This window comes from Microcebus murinus, chromosome 11 (genome assembly GCF_040939455.1).
Source record: "Microcebus murinus isolate Inina chromosome 11, M.murinus_Inina_mat1.0, whole genome shotgun sequence".
NCBI lineage: Eukaryota > Metazoa > Chordata > Mammalia > Primates > Cheirogaleidae > Microcebus > Microcebus murinus.
In genome coordinates, this window is record NC_134114.1 from 29,683,823 (window position 1) to 29,704,355 (window position 20,533).

The 20,533-nt window shown below is 34.7% G+C and overlaps 1 protein-coding gene across 5 annotated transcripts in view; it reads right to left on the reverse strand.

The window, feature by feature from the left end:
• Positions 1-12,212: 12,212 nt before the first annotated feature.
• Positions 12,213-20,533, reverse strand: part of FYB1 (FYN binding protein 1) — a 147,388-nt gene continuing 139,067 nt past the window's right edge. For all 5 annotated transcript variants that reach the window (XM_076007984.1, XM_076007982.1, XM_076007981.1 and 2 more), the window contains 3 exons: positions 18,864-18,897; positions 15,037-15,077; positions 12,213-14,257 (listed from right to left, as the gene is read on the reverse strand). In XM_076007984.1, coding sequence (XP_075864099.1) covers positions 14,235-14,257; positions 15,037-15,077; positions 18,864-18,897 — 98 coding nt within the window. In that variant the 3' untranslated portion in view covers positions 12,213-14,234. The remainder of the gene's footprint in view (positions 14,258-15,036; positions 15,078-18,863; positions 18,898-20,533) is intronic.

A 20,533-nucleotide genomic window follows, 5' to 3' on the forward strand; every position in this document is an offset into this window, starting at 1 on the left:
ATAAAATAAAATCTAGAAGGCTATGCACTAAAATTTCAATAGTTATCTCTGGTTGGTAGAATTTTGAATGATTTTTTTTCCTTTCTTTCTCTCATTTTACTTGCTCTAAAACTAAATTTGTGCAATTTTTGTAAGGAAAACTAATTTAGAGAACTTGTTGGTTGTTCTAAACCACAATTATAAACATTTGACTGTAATAACTTGCTTAACAAGTTTATAAGCAATTAAATATTATAAACAATCAAAATTGTGCATCTCCTCGTTAAAAAAATAACATTTGCACATGAACCTCAATACATATATATTTACTTTTTGCTAAATTAAAATGTTAAACAAAAATGAAATAAAAATGGTTAAAAGTAATTTTAATGTTACTTTACTAATGGCACAAATAAAAGCAATAGAGCTGAATAGACTTAATTATTTTTAAAATTTCTTGTTGATAATTTATGATACAGCAATTCAAAAGACTAGTTCTAAGGAGAGTTTATTTGGATATTAGGTTTTAATAGCTGAAACCTCACAAAATAACAAAGTTAAAACTGGAAGAACTGCTTTATTAGCTGCAATTTCTAAACCACAACACTTGTTTTTCAATTCTATCCATCAATTATACAAATGTTTTTAAATGCAATTTGGCTAACAATTGTTCATCTTACCTAATGAAAACCAATTTTCCTAGCAAACTAAAAGACATATTTAGAAATTTTTAGTAAACGATGACAAAATATTTACAAAACCATTTGTCTGAAAGATACTAGAGCACGTTAGAAAACTCTGTTTCCATGATTTTAAAGTGTACAGATAAGAAAATCTATGTGACATATTTATATGTTAAATTGTTTCCAGAAAAAAAAATCACAAACTGTGAAACATTTCCAAATATCTGTTTTCTAAATGCTGTTATCCTAGCATGATTTTTTCCAAAAATATTAACTTTTAGTTATTGTTACCACATTTACCCTAAAGGGAAAGATTAGATTTGACTTTTAAAAAAAATATTTGATAAGTCACATGCTGCTAGAAGCCACCAGCCATCCTGAAAAAAAAAGCTTGCCACTAAATGAATATCAAACATCTGCATGCTACAAAAGATTTTCATAGTCACTACCCTTCTCATTTCAAAGTTTGTGAAAATTAAAGGTCCTGTTTATACAAAGTTATCACATGTGGTACTATCTCTGTACTTCTGTATGAGTCCATTTTTAAATTTCACTTACAGAAACTGCATCAATTTTCATAAAACATTGCTGTTATTAAGGAAGTTATGTACTGATAAGGATACTTGTTATTTGATACTTTTGCAGTCAAATGCTCTACCACTGAGCTATACCCCCTGTTATTTGATACTTTTTACTTTGGTAGCATAGGAAAAAAGTTATTTCTCTAATTCCTTACTAAACTGAATTAAGCAAACACATGCACTGAGACAAGGTTAGAAATATTTATGCTTCCACTCAACTGCACAGTAAAACTTCCATAATATCTATTTGTTCAAATACTTTTTGTTGTTGTTGTTTTCCTTTTTCTGTCTTCATTGACCAATAGTACTGCATTTTAGTTTGTCAACAAATAGTTTTCTTTGTTGCTTTTTCCAGACATTTTTTACCATTGCTGGAAATACCACTATATTCCCCCACTGATATGTGTCTTTTTGTCTATTATTAATAAGAAGCCTTTCTTTGTGCAAAGTATTGGATTCAATATTGCATGACTTCTAACATCACTGAAAAAATATAGAAAATTATCTTCATATTCTGTTTATTTTTTAAATATTTTGCTAATTTGATAGCTTTATAGTATTAGCTAACATCTCAAGGTACAGTATATACTTAGGCGCTTAGGTAATGCATGTAAATTTATATTTCGTATAATCCCAATGATTTCAATTTTTTAAAATTTTGGCTAACACTGTGACTTCTGATTATATTATCATTGCTTTTTCCTCATAACAAAGCTGATAAAGTAATAAAATCAGGAGAACTATCAGATCTGCCATATTTCAAAATCTTGTGCTTATGCTTTCATTATTTGTGTTAAATACACATAGTTTCTTTGCAAGATTCTTTTTAAGCCATGTGTGTATTTTGTGAGGGATAGTGTATAATATAGTCCTTAAATCCACTTAACTAGACATAATACATATGGCTATATGTCAAAGTGGGAATAATTCCTGGGAGAGTGTTACAAACTCTTCTCAGTTGTAGAACTCCCAGTCTTCCCTCAGGATGCCTTATATCTGCCATCCCCAAACCCCAGGGCCTCAGACCAGTACAGATCTGTAGCCTGTTAGGAACTGGGCCACACAGCAGGAGGTGAGTGGCTAGAAGCTTCATCTTCTTCATCTGTATTAACAGCCACTCTTATCACTCACATCACTGCCTGAGTTCCACCTCCTCCTCCCACTCCCCCTGCCCCACTCCCCCCACCCCATGGAAAAACTGTCCTCCATGAAACCAGTCCCTGGTGCCAAAAAAGTTGGGGATCGCTGCATATGATTCATGGCAATTTAACCTACTGGCCAGATAACAGGTCCATTGTTGATCTGTATAATAAATATAAATATTTTAATTTTTTCCCTTTTTTCTCTTATTTTTTGGGAGAGAATAGGGAGGCTAAAATAATTCCCAAAACTCTTCCACCAAAAATATAAAATAGGACACATAAATCAGAGAAAGGAACAGTGATCAAGTACAAAACCAGAAAAGTGGAACTATCTAACTATCCAGATCTGCAGACTAAGCCACCGCATGGTAGAAAAACAGAACATAAGACTCCTACATTAAGCCCAGGATCTTGGAGGTGGACCAAAGTGGACCCAGGTTGGTAGTGCCCCCTGGCTTCTAGCAGTAGCAATTACAAACCCTTTCTGGAGAAAATAATGCATTTCATCGGCTCCTAGTATCTTCACAAGATTAAGACAAAACAAATAAAAGCTCACATTCAAAGATCATCAAACAAACAGGAAAAAGTCACCATAAGTAAGAATCAGTAGAAATAAAAATCAACAGAATCAAATCCAAAACACTTCAGATACTAATAAGAAACAGAATATAAAGTAGCTTTTATATATTAAATGATTTTTTTCAAAGAAAGAATTTATGATTCCATTCATGATAGAGAAATAAGTATTGGACTTACCTTACCACAATAAGCAATTACTGATGTAGGCAAATATATGAAAAAACTGTGTTTAAGCATTGGACAATAGGGCATTGGGCAATAGACAGTGTGTGTGTCACTGTGACTTTGAGATAAAAGAAACAAATAAGATGAGTTTCATGTTGTTTTGGGTTTCTGCCTGAGGACTCCTAAAATATCACACAAATTGTAGGAACCAAACATAACAGCAGTTTCAATAAATAGAGGAAAGAAAGATAGAGGTTCAGAAATAATGAGGCAATTGAAATTTGAGGCAGAATACCAGAGATGAGAGGGCTGTAAAAGTAGGAGATCCAGAATCTGCACATGCATTTTTTGCATATTTAGCTGAATTTTAAGCTGGACAAGCACAAGGTAATACTCTCAGCTCTGGCAGACAACAGCTCCTGGGGACTCTGATCTGAAGGGAGAGCCCAGAGGTTGCAGATTGCTGAAAGACTTTAGAATAAGTAGAGAGATTTTGGTGAACACTTTGAGCTTTTAATTAAGACCCCCAAAGGCTATTTTATAGGAAAAAGTTTGCATCAAGACCCCCAAAAAGCTATAACTTAGAGGATAGGATGCACTAGCCCTAGAATAAGGGCTACTATAAATATGCCTAAACAAAGTCTAAAACCAAGCCACAGTAGGATCAAGCTGATCTGCCAATAAATTAACTAATGGATAAGGAAAAAAAAAACTAAACTCATTAAAAAGAAAACAACAATTTACCAACTCTCTAGCACATTGCATTTATAATGTCCAGCATACAATAAAAATTTTATTTGATGTGAAAAATCAGGAAAATGTGACTCATTCTCATGAGAAAAAATAGTCAATATAAATAGACCCAGAGTAAACACAGGCTTTGGAATTAGTAGAATTTCATATATGATCAAAAATGTAAAGGAAATGTTGGACATGGTGAGTAAACAGATGGAGACTCTCATGAGAGAAATGTATTGTGTAAAAAAAGAACCAAGTAAAAATTCTAGAAATGAAAAATACAATAACGGAAATGTTGATATGATACTTCTTAGAAATCCACTAAATGATGACAGACTGTATAAAAAGAAAGGAACTGTGAATTTGAAGGCAGACCAATGAAAAGCATAGAGAAGAAAAAGATTGAAGGGGAAAAAAAAGAAAGAAAAAGAAAAACCTCAGTGACCTATATAAAAAAAAATCAGGTAGTCTGAAATATATATATAATTGGAGTCCCAGGTAAAGTAGAGACAGAGATTGGAGCATAAAAAATATTTAAAGTAATAGTGGCTGAAATGTTCCAAATTTGATGAAAACTATCAATATGCTGATTCAAAAAGCTGAAAGAATCACAAACAGGATAAACACAAAGAAAACCATTCCTGGGCATATACTAGTCAAATTGCCAAATATTAGAGATAAAGAGAAAATCTGTATAGTCATCAGAAAAGAGCACAAAAGGTAAATTCACTACTGGGCAACAACAATAAGAATTACTGATGACTTCTGGTCGGAAACAATGGGAGCCAGAATTTGGTATACACCTAAGAGTGAAAAGTCCAAGATACTGTGCATATGTGGTTGCCAGGTGAATAGCACCTGGGGCTGTGGAAGCCACTGTCTCTGTGAAAGCTGCCACCAATGCAGGCTGAGAGCCAAGGGCTTGGTGGTGTACTTGAGGCTGAAAGTGATCAGTGAGACCAGCAGTCAAAAAGGGATGAGCTCAGAGTAGGAAAGTAAGGATCATCTGGGACCCATTGGACATGTCTGTGTCTATCCATTAGCATGTATGACTGCCATGACTTTTTGAGAGAAATAATCTCTACCTAGTGCTTGTCTTCCAAATGTCGCATAACTTCTCTCACTGGTCAAGCCTAACCCATATAGGTAGAGTGGTTCTGGGAAGTGTTGTTTTCACCCAGTGTCAGAAGTCCCCAAGACCATCCTTAGGTTTGATGATTTGTGAGAGAACTCACAGGACTCAGCATACAGTCATACACATGGCCATGATTTATTACAGCAGAAGGATTAAAGCAAAATAAGCAAAATGAAAAGGCAGAAGGGAGGAATTCCAGAAAAAAACAGGTAGAAACTCCAAGAATTCTCTCCCAGTGGAGCGACACTCCTACCTCAATCCCTCCAGCAACGGTTTGTGACAACACGTGTGAAATGTTGTTTACCAGGGAAGGTTGGCAAAGACTTAGTGCCCGATGTTTTATCAGGGGCTGGTCACCTAGGTACCCTCTGCCTAGCGTGGACCAAAAGCCCAGCCTTCCAGAGTAAAGCAGATGTTCTGCATAAATCATACTGTTTGTACAAACAGTCTAGGTACAGTGAGGCACTCTTATCAGTTCTGGGAATGGTTGAAATCCTCCCCGAATCCAAATCCCCAGACACCAACCCAAAGCCAACTTTACGAGCAAGACATTTACAGGCAGAAGTCTCCAGCCTGTTCTGTTAACTCTTTCTGCACCCAGCCTTAGACTCATGCTTTACTGCCAAGTTGAAAACCCACGATCCAGCATACAATGCTAATAAAAAGAGAGATGGGATTCTTAGAGGCCAAAAATGCCAAATATTCACCATGGAGGTGATTATTATGCTCAGTATAGTTTGAAAGTATCAGCTAGATGTCATGGATTTTCTTCTGAATGTTTGGAGAGATATATCATTTTCAGGAAAAAAAATTTATTGGTTCTTTTAAGTACCCTCTTGCCTGCCTGGTAGTCTGGGAAACAAAATTTACAGCTATTGCTTTAAAAGTTGAGGCAACAAAATCTTTAGTAGCTATACTCATCTCAGTTATACACTTTTCAGTTTGCTGTGACTGAGGCTAATCCTTTGCACTGCAAAGAGTGGTATTGGTAATCCGCACATATGTATTTTACATACTTTCAGCCAAAACAAGATGTTGGGAAGTAGGCTTTAAGAAAATCTGACTCAATGATGACTTAGTGATGTTATGAGAAATTATGACTCAACTTTCTAAATACTTTCACCTTCCAGTGTTGATAACAGTGCAATTAATCCAAAAATGTCATGCAAAAATGTTAATGCTATTTTTTATTTTTCAAATTTAATCCATCCTAAAGTATGGTGAGAAATACTTGTTTCTTTGATGAACATAAAGCTCACAATTGACAATTTGTTATGTTCTTGTGTTGGACCTCTTCCCTTGTAATGTCTCTGACAAGTAATTTTTTGGGGTGTGATTTTATATTCCTGGTGGGGTATCATTTGATTGGAAACTTTTTCATTTTATTTCCTTTTTGAAATACTGAAAGTGGAAATTATTTCTTAAAATGTTGTTGAAGCAACATTGCTACATTAAAAAGTATTTAAAAATTAGCTTATACAGTGAAAACAGATATAGAAGTACCAAAATAATGTGAGCAAGTAGGCTAGGCTGGAATCTCATTCTCCTTAAATTTGGGAAAATATTCCCCCTATTTTAAGGTATGTAAGTTTCCAATAGAAGTCTTTAGTATATATTTTTTCTAAGTTTTGACAGTTAAGTTTCCATTCATTTGATATATGATATGTCAATTCTCTTTATTCTATTATACTGAAATGCTGCACTGGTCTTTGGTTTCATAAAACCAGGTTTCATGTTATAATTTAACAGTTTCTGTTGTCAAGTACAATAATTCAATAAATGTATATGTATTTACAATTGCCTGATTTTACATGTATGTAGATATGTCATTTTCATATACGTGCATAATCAGATTAAAAGAAACTAACCTGTAAACTTTAGAATATCCAGGAAAGGTATTATCTTTTTCTGCATTATTCTAATTCATATTTAAGTCTCTTAATTTATTGCTTGATTAGCCAAAGTTCCTTTAAAAAAAATCATGTAGGCTTGAATGAAGCAGCTTAGCAAAGCAGTAATACTGACTAGACATCATCTTATACCATTAGCTAACATGGTCATGAAGGCAGTGACCATCTACAGTCTGTGAAATGCCACAAGAAATCATCAATAAGGGAAGAGAGTTATATCAGTCCAATTTTTGCAAAAATACTACCTAGGGTTACAGCTTTGGCCTGCAGTAGATCAGCCTGCTCGATTGCTTTAAGCACATTTTTCTTGGTGTTTCCAGAACTTCCCCTCCCAAAAGAAACTCATCTGAAATAAAATAACGCTTCTAAAAATTAAAGATGATATCAAGTTCACACACACTGCCAAAAATACTTGTCAAGTCATTCCATGGAACATACTTTCAAAGAAGATGAACAAGGTGAGAGAACTTGCCCTCCTATATATTAAGATCTATTATAAAAATATTAAGTAAATAGAAAATGGAAAAGCATAGAGATTCTCATAACAGATCCACACAAAAAATGGAACCTTGGTACATGACAGGGAGTTAGGCTTGAATATTGGTGGAGAGGGCTTGGGTCAGTCAGTAAATGGTCTGGACTAGAGGAACTGTCCATCTGCTTACTGACACTGGGGACAGGGTGGGAGGGAGAGCTACATTCTAGAAAAGTGAAACTTTAAAACTTTTTACAAGAAAATGTAGGAGAATATCTTCATGAACTGTTGAAAGTAAGAGTTTCTTAAATAAAACACAAAAAAACATTTGGCAATATCTATTCAAGTGGAGGATGTGCAAACCCTACCATTTAGTAGCTCCTTGCTAAGCACATATGCCATGGAGAGACCCTCATCTACATGTCCAAGGAAACTCTGACATGACCAAGTAGCATTCCTTATGATGGCAAAAAACTGGGAACAACCTAACATGGACTTCAGTATAAAAATAGAAACATCTGTGGTTTAGTCATTCAATAGAATGACATACCTTTCCCACACATAATGAGGAACAAGGAAAACAGGATGCAGAAAAGTGTATACGATACTAGTTATATAAACTTTTAAAAGATACAAAATAATACTTAAAAATTTTCATATGTAATGAAAGCATAAATAAATGCATGAGAATGATAAACACCAACTGAAATCAGGTACCAGTTTTCCCTAGAAAGGAGGGAAAGAGAGAACAACATATAATTGGGATGAAGAATAGAGGTAGCTTTAAATGTATTTATAATGTTTTACTTAATGATAGAATTAATTTTTAAAAAGTGACTGAGAGAAAGATAGAAAACAGCTATACAATTATTATAAAAAAAACTAAATACTCAGTGAAATTTATCTTTAGATCCTAAGAAAGTGTACAGGTAATTTATGATAAACAAGAAGTTATCGCTATTATATGGTCACAGCTTAATTTCACGAGAGTATTGCCTAGCTGTTCATCTGCCTTATACACCAGATGTTGTGCTAAATGGTTTTAGCCTGTTTACAAAAATCAAATCTACTTTCAAAGGCTAAACATTTATTATATTTTGACAATAAAGATATTAAAAATAAACTCTTTCTAAGTCCTAAAGGCAAATTTGAAGATGGAATCCCTTTGCACCCCCTTTGGGCATAATAATCAATCCTAATCTTTTTTATTGATATAATATCTGTACATATTTATGTGGTACAAGAAATATTTTGACACATGCATAGAATGTGTAATGACATTTAGGATATCCATCGCCTCAAGCATTTATTATTTCTTTGTGCTGGGAACATTTCAATTCTTCTTTTCTAGCTATTTTGAAATTTTTAAGAAATTATTGTTACTAAAGTCACTGCACTATGCATCGAACACTGGGACTTATTTCTGCTCTCTAATTGTATGTTTAGACCCATGAACCAACCTCTTTTCACCTCCTCAACCCCCACCCCCACACCCTTCCCAGCCTCTGGTATGTATCTATCATTCTACTCTCTACCTCCATGAGATCAACTTTTCCAGCTCCTACAAAGGAATGAGTGCATGCAGTATTTGTCTTTCTGCTCCTGGCTTATTTCACTTGACATAATGATCTCCAATTCCACTCTGTTGCTGCAAATGACAGGATTTCATTCTTTCTTATGGCTAAATAGTATTCCATTGTGTATATATGCCACATTTTCTTTATCCATTCATCTGTTAATGGACAGAGGTAATTCCTATCTTTGCTACTCTATGAATAGTGCTCCAATAAACATAGAGGTGCAGATATCCTTTTGATATACTGATAAGCCCTAATCTTATACAAAGCATTGAAGTAAGTGTGGATCCCCACAAATTGACTCCTCTGAAGGAAACAATACTATTCTGGATGTGTAAACTCTGATATATCTGCTAAATAGTCAATTAAACATGTTGTCCTCATTTTTCTGCAGTTATGATAAAATGTATATTCCATATTCTCAAATTTACCTAACATCAATTAAATTTATATATTGACTTATAACTCTGTTAAGCCCCTAACGTTTTTTTATACTATACTTATTCTGATTGTCATCCGTACAGTAATGAAAAAGAACCAACAATTTTCCTAATTTCTGACTTCTTTTTGTCTCTCAGATCATTTTCAAGCTTTTCTTTGTTTATTGTTTATTATTATTATTCAATGAGATTAGGGAGAAGTGTGTATCATATATACAATTAAAGCAGGATAATGCAATTAAGACCTTGGGTATGGGGTTTAAGCCTTATTGGCCACATAATTTGGACAAATCATATATCATCTTCAAATCTCATTTTTTCATAGTAAAATGAACCTTACTTGAAAGAGTTGATATAACATTTAAATGAGACAAGGCCCACAGACACTTAGCAGTTTCTAGCAAATAGTAATTTCTCAATAAAAGATAATATTATGTACGGTGAAGAAGATAATGATAATATACCATAAATAAAATTAACTTAAATACTGAGATTGGATAATTTTAACATTCAAATAAATGATTAAATGATATAGGATAATAACAAATAAGCTTATAATGAATATTTACCTTAATATAAGGTAAAGGTAAATGAATATTTACCTTTCAACTGCCTCTCAACTTACCCAGTATAAATTTTGTTACTTAGGGGATGTTGCAACTGAAATAATTCAGGTTGCTGACAGGACCTGGACAAGCCAGAACAACCCCTTAATGATGTGGGGAGGGTCCGCTCTAGGGTCTGATCCATAAAATATACACTTTCACATCCTTTCCTATTCAATGATAGAGCCACAGTCCCTGCAGAAAATTTACTTCTGATTTTTTTTCCTGGTAAATTTTCTTGGCCGTTGCACCTACCTCTCAGCCGCTGTAGGAGTTGGCTAGTGAAACCCACACATGTAATTTAATGGTGCCCAGAAACTGGTAGGAGACTGAGATCAGGGAAAGGGATGACTCCAGCAGCCAAACACAGACTGAGGGGTGTATGAAAGCCCAGCTCCCTCAGGGGGAATAACCCAGTGGTGCCATTTTTGCTCCAGGCTTCCTCCCACAATCTTGCTGAGCTTGGGCTTTAACTGAATCCATATCTCTGCCTAACTTTTTCTCCAGCCCATTCCTGCTTCCTTCGCTCCTGTAAGGTTTCTCCTGAGAGTAGTACTCCCTTAACAAATCCCTCACAGAGGAATTCCTGTCTCAAGCTCAGCTTCTAGGAAATCCAACTATTATGGACTGAATGTTCATGCCCTTCCCCCACATTCATATACTGAAGCATAATCCCCAATGTGATGGCATTTAGAGGTGCAGCCTTCGGGAGGTAATTAGGTCATGAGAGTGGAACATACGCAAATGAGATTAGTACCTTTATAAAAAGAGTCCAGAAAGCTAGCTCTCTGCCTTTCCACTACAGCCTGTGGACACAAGGAGATGTTATTTTCCTTCTAGACAAATGCACAAAAACCTTTATGTGTCCTTTAATAGCTTGTGGTTTAGGTTTTCTAGTCCTGTACACTTAGGTAGATATTAGAGGTTAGGTAACCACCATAGCTTTCTGCACATCTTTTAGATCTAAACATATAAAAGATGAAAAACCAAAAGAAAACTCTGGTCCCCTGAGGCATGTGGGAGGCAACAGAATTTCAGTGCTTTACTTAACACAGCTTCTACCATTTACGGTGAAGCTCTGACAAGCATATTGTGTTAGCTAAACTACCATAACCTAAATTTCATCCTAACTTTCAAAAAGATTCCTCTCAATACTGCTGCTAGAGATATGATAAAGAGTTAAGCTTTCATGTCTGATTGCATATGTGTTGAGATCACCAAGTTGAAAGGGAAGATACGGTTTAAATGCTTAAATAAAACTCTTCATCAAATTAACATAAAGTTTTTGAAAACTATTGCAATATTTCAAAGACCTACTTCCAAGAACTGAGATGAGACAGCTGACGTTAGTGGTCATAGAAGGTATTTCTTAACTCTCCTTTGCTGATAAGAAACTGGCCACAAACAGCCTACATTAGCTATGGAATATCATTCTCAGCCGGGTATGTCCCAAACCATAGTTTAACTTTAGATTATTCACTTTTAGGCAGTGGTATTTGTATTATCTCTGATGTTAAAGAATGTGTGTGCAGCAACATTAATTTTTTTTTTTTTTTGGGGACAGAGTCTCAGTTTGTTGCCCAGGCTAAAGTGAGTGCTATGGCGTCAGCCTAGCTCACAGCAACCTCAAACTCCTGGGCTCAAACGATCCTACTGCCTCAGCCTCCCAAGTAGCTGGGACTACAGACATGTGCCACCATGCCTGGCTAATTTTTTTTCTATATATATATTAGTTGGCCAATTAATTTCTTTCTATATGTAGTAGAGACGGGGTCTCGCTCTTGCTCAGGCTGGTTTCAAACTCCTGACCTTGAGCAATCCGCCCGCCTCGGCCTCCGCAACATTAATTTTTTATGATCATAATCCTAGTAGACTCCTTGATGGACTTTGGTACTACTGAGAGAGATGAAATCTGGCTGTCATAAACACTAAATACATTTTGTCCATCACTCACAAAGGTTGAGGATTGTAGGGAGTTGAAGGGAATGCACTTGGTTATCTCAATTTCTAACACCAAATAGGAGGCAAATTACCAGAAGCATTGCTGGAAGGTTTGCTTTTAAACAAGAGATACCCCAACTTCTGAGGCTGAGCAAAAAGAGGTAAGGATGGGTTCTAGACTCTTTTGTAGATGTAGGTAGGATCAAGTTAAGGGAGAGAAAGGCTGATGGCCTTAATTGTTTTAATGAAATAGGAGGCAAGGTTTCAGCTGAAAGTATTATTTATTTGTAGCTCATCTCACATGACAAACTTCCACACATAAAATTATAACAGAAATAATATTTAGAACATTAAAATTAATGTTTCAAATATATCTTTTATATTAAAATCATTATCTACTATGTGAATCTTCCATAGGTGTGTATGTGTCTGTTTCTTGGTATATAAACCACAACTCTGAAATATTCTCTTGATCAAACTTGGAATTTTAAAAACTGACATTGTATTGAATTTATGCTATTCTTGGTTAGAAAAAAGAATTACTGAAACTATCCTGTCTGTGTATTATCGTATATTTGCTACCAAATTGAACAAACAAAGTTCACTTTTGAACCAGGTAATTTTATCTAGTATTAAAAGAAATTCATCACATGGGCATACACTGGTCAACCCTTTTTTAAAAGTAGACATAAAAGTATTTCATAACTGGAGGGAATCTTCGAGAGCAGTAGCTTCTAATCTGGGGGACTCAGACCCCAGAATCTATATATTTAGCAGTGGAAGGTGATGATTTATTTTCAAATTTCAAAGCACCTAATGGAAATCCCACTTCATCCCTGTGAAAGTTTTGAGTTCCCTCAGTTATGTGAAATTATTTCAATTCGGTAGGGCCACTTCAGAAGCTCCAATGTGCTTTTGCAGTATTAAAATATGAATGATGTATTAATCAATATTTAATCAAAGAGTTTTTAAAAATAGACAAAAGCTTCTGAAACATTGGACTGGAGTAGGAGGATTATACAAGCCTGAGGTAATTGGTAGTGAAAGAGTCTGGAAAAATTTAGTCTAATCCTGTAATTTACAGATGAGGAAACTGAGAGGATAAATAATTTATTCAATATCACATTATGGTTCATTAGCAGGAGCCAGCATTAGGATCTGCTTATTTTGTACTTTAGAAGTTGTAAAAAAAAATTACTTAATACGTTATTTTCTAGGATGTTTTTCATTTTTTATCATAGTGTTTAGTGTTCTTAGCATTTGAAACCCAAATGCTTCACATTTTGTTTTTGGGTTGCTTTGGAAATGAGTCAATAGCCCAGCCCAAACACTAGGGTTTATTACTTTGTACTCCCTCTGCTGGCCAACTTTCCAGTAAAGTGGTTAAAAAAAGTTCTGTAGAGTTAAGTGAACACAAAAACAAAAATTTTAAAAGCATCTTCATTGTAAGAGGTGCCATAAAATTCTATTTAGTTTCAAGGTTCATTCTTCCATTCTTCATACCTTTAGGGTTATCCTCATTCAGAACTACTCTAGCTAATATAATAGTACTTCAAACAGTACAGACCTAAACTGTTAGCAAATGAATCTGCAAAAAGAAAAGGTATTTTAGACTCTTCTACAGTTTACTCTTAGATGTCCATACTAAATGCATAACATTCTTATCAAATAATTAACATATATACACAATTAACAAATAGAGACAAAATTTATACAGAAGTTGTGCTACTACTGTAATTTTTGAAAACATATAGGCCACCAGCAGGAGATAAGACAGCACTGCCTTGTTTTAAAAATAGATAATTTGCATAGAGAATATAAGATATAATCATAAGTAGAAGTGTAAACAATAGTTTTCCTTTTCGTAGAATGTTTTAAAATTCCCTTCCTTATGTTCTTCTTCCTTGTGTTTTTTCAGACAGGATAATCATTTCTTCTTGAATAATTTTCCTTTTTCTTTTCTGTTTTTGTTTTATTTTTATGAGTAGGGGGGATTGTCTATAGATGGTCTAAAAGAGATATCTTCATAATTGTAGCCAAAGCTGAAATGGAATTTTAATAATTCTTGTATCTTGCTAATATATCTTCTGAGATACTGATTAAGCAGAGAGATCATTTTCTATGTTCAAAATTTCAAAACTTTACAAAGATAATCAGAATTTCATAACAAATGGTATAAGTAGTTTTGTGCATTCATTTTCTATGATACCCAATAACATGCCAATTAAAACCCAGACTTCACATTGGCACCTAAGGAACACAGCAGAATGACCAAAGCTGAGTGCTAGTCATTGTCATAGATGCAACCTGAAAGAAAAAAAATACAAATTTAAATATAGATATATACAACATACTTTTTAAGTCTTCCAAGGTTGGAAATATGGGTGATTCATACTCTCCTGATTTGGGATTAAAAACAGTTGAAGTGGCTCATTTTATAAAAAAATGAGTTAAATGGAAAGCTATATATTTAACTTCCATTGTTTAATATACAATTCCAACAAAATTTCTGGACGGATTTATTCTCTATCCAAATGAAACTCCAGATTATTTTATTTTAATCTGGCACTTAATCAGATGTACTTTTTCGTAGTCATTCTGTAGAGGGTTGAAAATATTAAATATCAACAAGAATCATGAATTTAAAAGATTAAAGGGCAACATGATTAGTGTTACGCTCCATTTCAGTTACATAAAATTTCAGATAATTATATATATATGATGTTTAGAGACTACTAGTATTATTGGTTATGAAATTAATATCTGTTTATTGGCCAAGTATGCAAATTTATTTGGATAAAAGAAATTCTGAAGATTCATAGTACAATGAAAAATTTACCAAATATTTTTACACTTCTGTTTTCAAAGTAAGTAAAAGGTTTATTTCTTGATTTCCAGTCCTGTGTGAAATGTGTTTTTCTTTTCTCCCCATTATGCCAAGTCATTTACCTTTTCTAATATTTTCAGTGATTCACATTCTGATCAGATTGGAAGGCTCTAATTAACTCAATAAGCTATTTTTAGTATTTGTAAAAATAGTAAATTCACTGTTACTATTCACCATGGTGGTGCTGTGTGAGACTTACCATCAGCAATATCATCATAGATCTCTCCATCATCTCCATCACTGTAAATGTAGAAAATATATATATATATTTAAAAAGTCTTCTTAATATTAAAGCAATATATAGAAGAAAAAGGTAATAGTATGAATTTATATAACACAATTAAAGCTTTAAAACAATTATGCATTTATAAATGGAAAAAAGGCCGGGCGCAGTGGCTCACACCTGTCATCCTAGCACTCCGGGAGGCCCAGGCGGGCGGATTGCTCGAGGTCAGGAGTTCAAAACCAGCCTGAGCAAGAGCGAGACCCCATCTCTACTATAAATAGAAATTAAGTGGCTACCTAAAAATATATATGCAAAAAAAAGAAATTAGCAGGGCATGGTGGCACATTCCTATAGTCCCAGCTACTCTGGAGGCTGAGGCAGCAGGATCACTTGAGCCCAGGAGTTTGAGGTTGCTGTGAGCTAGGCTGACGCCACAGCACTCACTCTAGCCTGGGCAATAAAGTGAGACTCTCTCTCTCAAAAAAAAAAAAAAAAATATATATATATGGAAAAAATGTCATATTCATCATCCCTTCTTTCTTTCATTGGTTTAATCTAATCTTCTGTTTTAGTCTACACATAGAATAATTAACACATGCCTTGAGCACAGACTATGCCTCACTTATCTTTGTAAGAAATGTTTGTTGAACCGAATGGGCTGAACAACACTCATGGTGTGGGGACCTTAATTTAAAACTGTAATGGATTTTTAGGTCTATTAACATCAGATTCATACTTTCACTTGAGTCTCCAATGTTGAATGAAGTACAATAATATTTGGCATAGGAAATGTCTGCATTATTTTCACGTTTCTAATTATAATTTTAAATATTATAACATACATAAATATTATTTATAGAATAAGTAGCCAACATATGGTTATTATGGTGATTGTTACATGAGTCTAAAAATGTTACTTATGATTATAGTCAGCATCCATGACAGTAGTTTGGCTACTTACACGCATTTTAGGCTTCGCCTGGCCCTGAATCTTTGTGAAATACGCTATTCAACAAACATATTGAGTCCCTTCTATCTACCAGGAGACAGAAATATGAGTAAGACACAAACTTTGATTTTTAAGTACCTTATAATCTAATGGGAAAGAGATATATGAGTAATACAAATAGAAAGTATTACAAATATTAACATAGCCTTGAAATGCGGGACGCACTTCCAACGTTCAGAAATGTAAGCTGGCTTTGTCACTTCAACCAGAGCCACTCTTTGCTGTACTATCTCTGTGCTCTACCATAGAAGCAGCAGGAGGCCCTTCCAAATGCTGCCAACTACGGCAGATGCTATGAGTTGCCTCCGTCTTCTGTTCCGATCCTTTCTCTGAGATTGAGGGAGGGTTTGGCTAATGCAAATCTGATACACATGCAAAGAGGACAGATTTTCCTGTTGTTCATTCAAAAAACATGTATTAAGTATTCAATAAGTGGTGAACCAATAATTACTTAGAGAATATACTTTCTCAATTCTCCCTTAATCAGCCTGTAATAATCACTGATGAAGATGTTGTCCTATTACTTGCCATACATTCTTTCCTGAAAATGTATATCTTTCATGGGACAAAAGCTATTGAAAAGTCCCATGATTAATGCCCTGAGGAAAACAAAGGCATTATGATTGTTTTTCTTTTGTCTCTCTACGATTACAGTTTGCTTCACATCGCTTTGTCTCTTTCTGATTGGTGTCAGGTTGTTTATGGATACAGGTTGTCAATCCTCCTGGATTGTTTCATTGTGCTGAATTCTGTAAATCTTTGCACTGGTCTATGACATAACCTGATAATGAAGTTTAGTTTTTGCACTGGCTTACTTGGGACAGAATCTTATAATGTTTTGGGGGACTCCAAAGGCACACTAGTACCAGACTGTGACAGACTGTGACAATGTCTTGTTCATAAGAATGAAAGAATCATTGACCACTATCTTTTCTCTGGCATGCTTCCAAAAAAGGCAACATAATACTCTACTATGCCTAGTGTGAGTGAAGAAAAGCCCTCAGTCAGGGGATAAACTATAAACTGTTAACAGGTGACATCAGTACCTACTGTGTAGACACTAACTGGTCATGAATTCATTCAATTCAACCAAGTGCATGAGCAAGAGAAATACAAAGTATTAATGAAAAGGTTAGTGGTTTGGGTCTGTCTGCAGTGTTTGCTGAGAGCACAGAGAATATATAAAACTATGAACCATGAACTGTATAATCACGAATGAGATGGGCTTTTGCCTATTTAAAAGAGTAGCACTTTCTAAAAACCTTAACTTTATTATGCCATGTTGACATTAGTATAGCATATTGTTTTTAAACTTATTCATGATAGCTCAATAGGTCACATTATTTATTTATTTATTTATTTATTTTTTTTTTTTAAAGCTTTTCTCAGTTCCTTAATATTTCAGAAACAATATATGATTCGTGATTTCTCATCTTTTCTAACTCTTTTAGTAAGATTATTTCAGACAACTAAACAAGAGGTCATGTAATAAGGTAGAAGTGACCCCAGGAAAAACCGTCTGCACACCCGGATAGTTGCTGGATGCTAGCTGTCCTAGCAGTAGGGAGGCCTCAGGAGGAGCTGTACCAGGTCCTGCCCACTGAGAGGCTTGGATCCCCAGATAGGAGTTCCAGAATGAACCTCCACTGGTGTTCCTTCATTGAGTTTCTAATCACATGCTTATTGATTTGTTTGTGTTTTTCCTCATTAATTAGTAGGTGGAGTCTTGTTGTAGTCTAGTGCAACATTTGGGTTTCTAACAGTCAAATAGACCATCCAAATTAGTTTAAGAAAAGAGGGGACTCGGCGGGCGTGGTGGCTTTCGCCTGTAATCCTGGCACTCTGGGAGGCCGAGGCGGGCAGATTGCTCGAGGTCAGGAGTTCAAGACCAACCCGAGCAAGAGCGAGACCCCGCCTCCACCACAAATACAAAGAAACCAATTGGCCAACTAAAAATATACAGAAAAAATTAGCCGGGCATGGTGGCGCATGCCTGCAGTCCCAGCCACTCGGGAGGCTGAGGCAGCAGGACAGCTCGAGCCCAGGAGCTCGAGGCCGCTGCGAGCCAGGCCAACTGCCACAGCACTCTAGCCCAGACAACAGAGAGAGACTCTAACTCAAAAAAAAAAAAAGAAAAAAAGAAAAGAGGGGACTCATTGACTAATAATTGGAAGTCCAAGAGTAGATCTAAACTTAGGCACTCCTGGATCCAGGAACCCAAACAATAACTTCAAACCTTTTTCCCCATTTACCTTTTACCCCTGCTTATCTCTGCCTTGATGCAATCCTTCTGCAAGTTTTCTTTATGTAGCCGGGAACATTGGTGCCACAGGAAACCACAAATCGCATCCTTCAAGCTTTCTTAGCCCAAAGATAAGGTCTATTCTCCTCTAGCTCCAAAGCCAAAAAAGACTCTTTTTTTTTTTTTTTTTTTGAGACAGAGTCTCGCTTTGTTGTCCAGGCCAGAGTGAGTGCCGTGGCGTCAGCCCAGCTCACAGCAACCCCAAACCCCCGGGCCGAGCAATCCCTCCGCCTCAGCCTCCCGAGTAGCCGGGGCTACAGGCATGCGCCACCATGCCCGGACAATTCTTTATATATATATATCAGTTGGCCAATTAATTTCTTTCCATTCACAGCAGAGACGGGGTCTCGCTCTTGCTCAGGCTGGCTTCGAACTCCTGACCTTGAGCCATGGTCACATTATTTAAATGATATTAGCAATCTTTTTTTTTTTTAAAGAAAAGCACACAATGTTTTTCACAAGTATAGTAGTAAAAGAAAATGGACTTACTCGTTTACCAGACAGCTCCGAAGGACATAACCATCTATGAAGGAGAAATAAAACACATTTTATTAATAGTACAAACTTGAAAAATCTTTAATATTTGTTTTAGGAAATTGAAACACAAGAGAATAATCATTATAATATAATAAAACATAATGTTGAATAATTATATCTATCTCTGAATATGACCATTTTTCTTGTGTCTATTTTTCTCTCCTCCCTTTCTTCTTCTTTTCTTCCCAACTTTCTCTCTCTGACTTGTCTTATTTTTCCTCCATTTATAATCTTTGCTCTTTTTCTCTTTAAATAAGCAAAAAAAAAATCTTTATATTTTTTCTAAGCTACTACAGGGCATAGCACAGACCTTCAAATTTTAATCTATGTCTTCAAGATATTACCCATGTAATCCAGTTTTAGGAAGAAGTTAGTCAGCCTAGATTGCAAAAGTAGTTTATTGGGAAGTATTTTAAATACCACCAGATCTAAAACTTACCTTTTCAAATTTCATTATATTAGGCAGAGTCAGAACTGTTTTCAATTCCCCTTTTAGATGCCCATGAGCTAATGACTACTGGGGGGAGAGTGCATTCTAAAGTCTCAAAATGCATACTAAAGTTTCTGGTACTCAGTATAGAAGAAGTTCCTCTGTTTTTGCCATTTGAAAGAGTGTGTCAGCATTTGCATTTCATCATTCATACAACAAAAATATTATTAGAAGAACACATACCAGAGATTCTGTGATGCCTTGGTTAAATAGAAAATAAACCATATTTTGCATATTTTGTGCAAGAAAGCTAAGATTTTTTTTTAAATTGTTGTTTTTGAGCATCTTATATTTGCCCCTCATTGTGCAAATATTTTCCTAAGGAAAAATATGAACTATCTTTCTTGAAAAAATGTCTGCTGACATCTAATTAATATTACTAACCTTTGAGATTGTTAGTTTTGTGTTAGCATTTAAAATCTCTTGTATGCTAGAGATTAGTACCATTTATTGCCTCTTCAATAGTCTCTAAATAATTTCTCTCACTGAATCCATCTACTGATCTTAGTCCACTTTAGACCCAATTAGGGTTCTAAATCAGAGTAAATATGTTAAAAAATTATGAAGAGGAAGTCCATAAGCATAGATTCATACAAGTGATAAACTTACTTAAATGTATTGCTGTCATATTGCCATTGATTAAATATGAAAAAAAGTTTTTTAAAAGTTAGGATTATACAATTGAAATTATAGATGAAAATTTAGGAAAATGAACTTTCCCTTAAAGTAGTTCAGTGTAAAAAAACTCCACCAAAATAATTTATCAAAAAGTTTACTACTTTTTAATGAAAACTATTTGTAAACATCATTTTTGGAAAAGAAATAATCAAAGTTATCTTTGAATTCTTACAATATGGAAGTAATATAGCATGTATAAAAATGATAAAAGTATAAAAAGTAATATATTTTATTTATAGCATAAAAAATTAGAGCATGTTATGTCTTCCTTTTTATTTCAATTAGAGCAAAAGTAGCAAAAATGACTAATGGAAGAACATCTACAATTAATATCTATGACTCCTGGGTAGGTTTTGATATTATAATTCATGTTAATAGAATTTTTTTAAGTTAAGGTATACATCATAATTTAACATAATTTCTAAAGGGGGGAAGGCTCATGTCTAACACATTT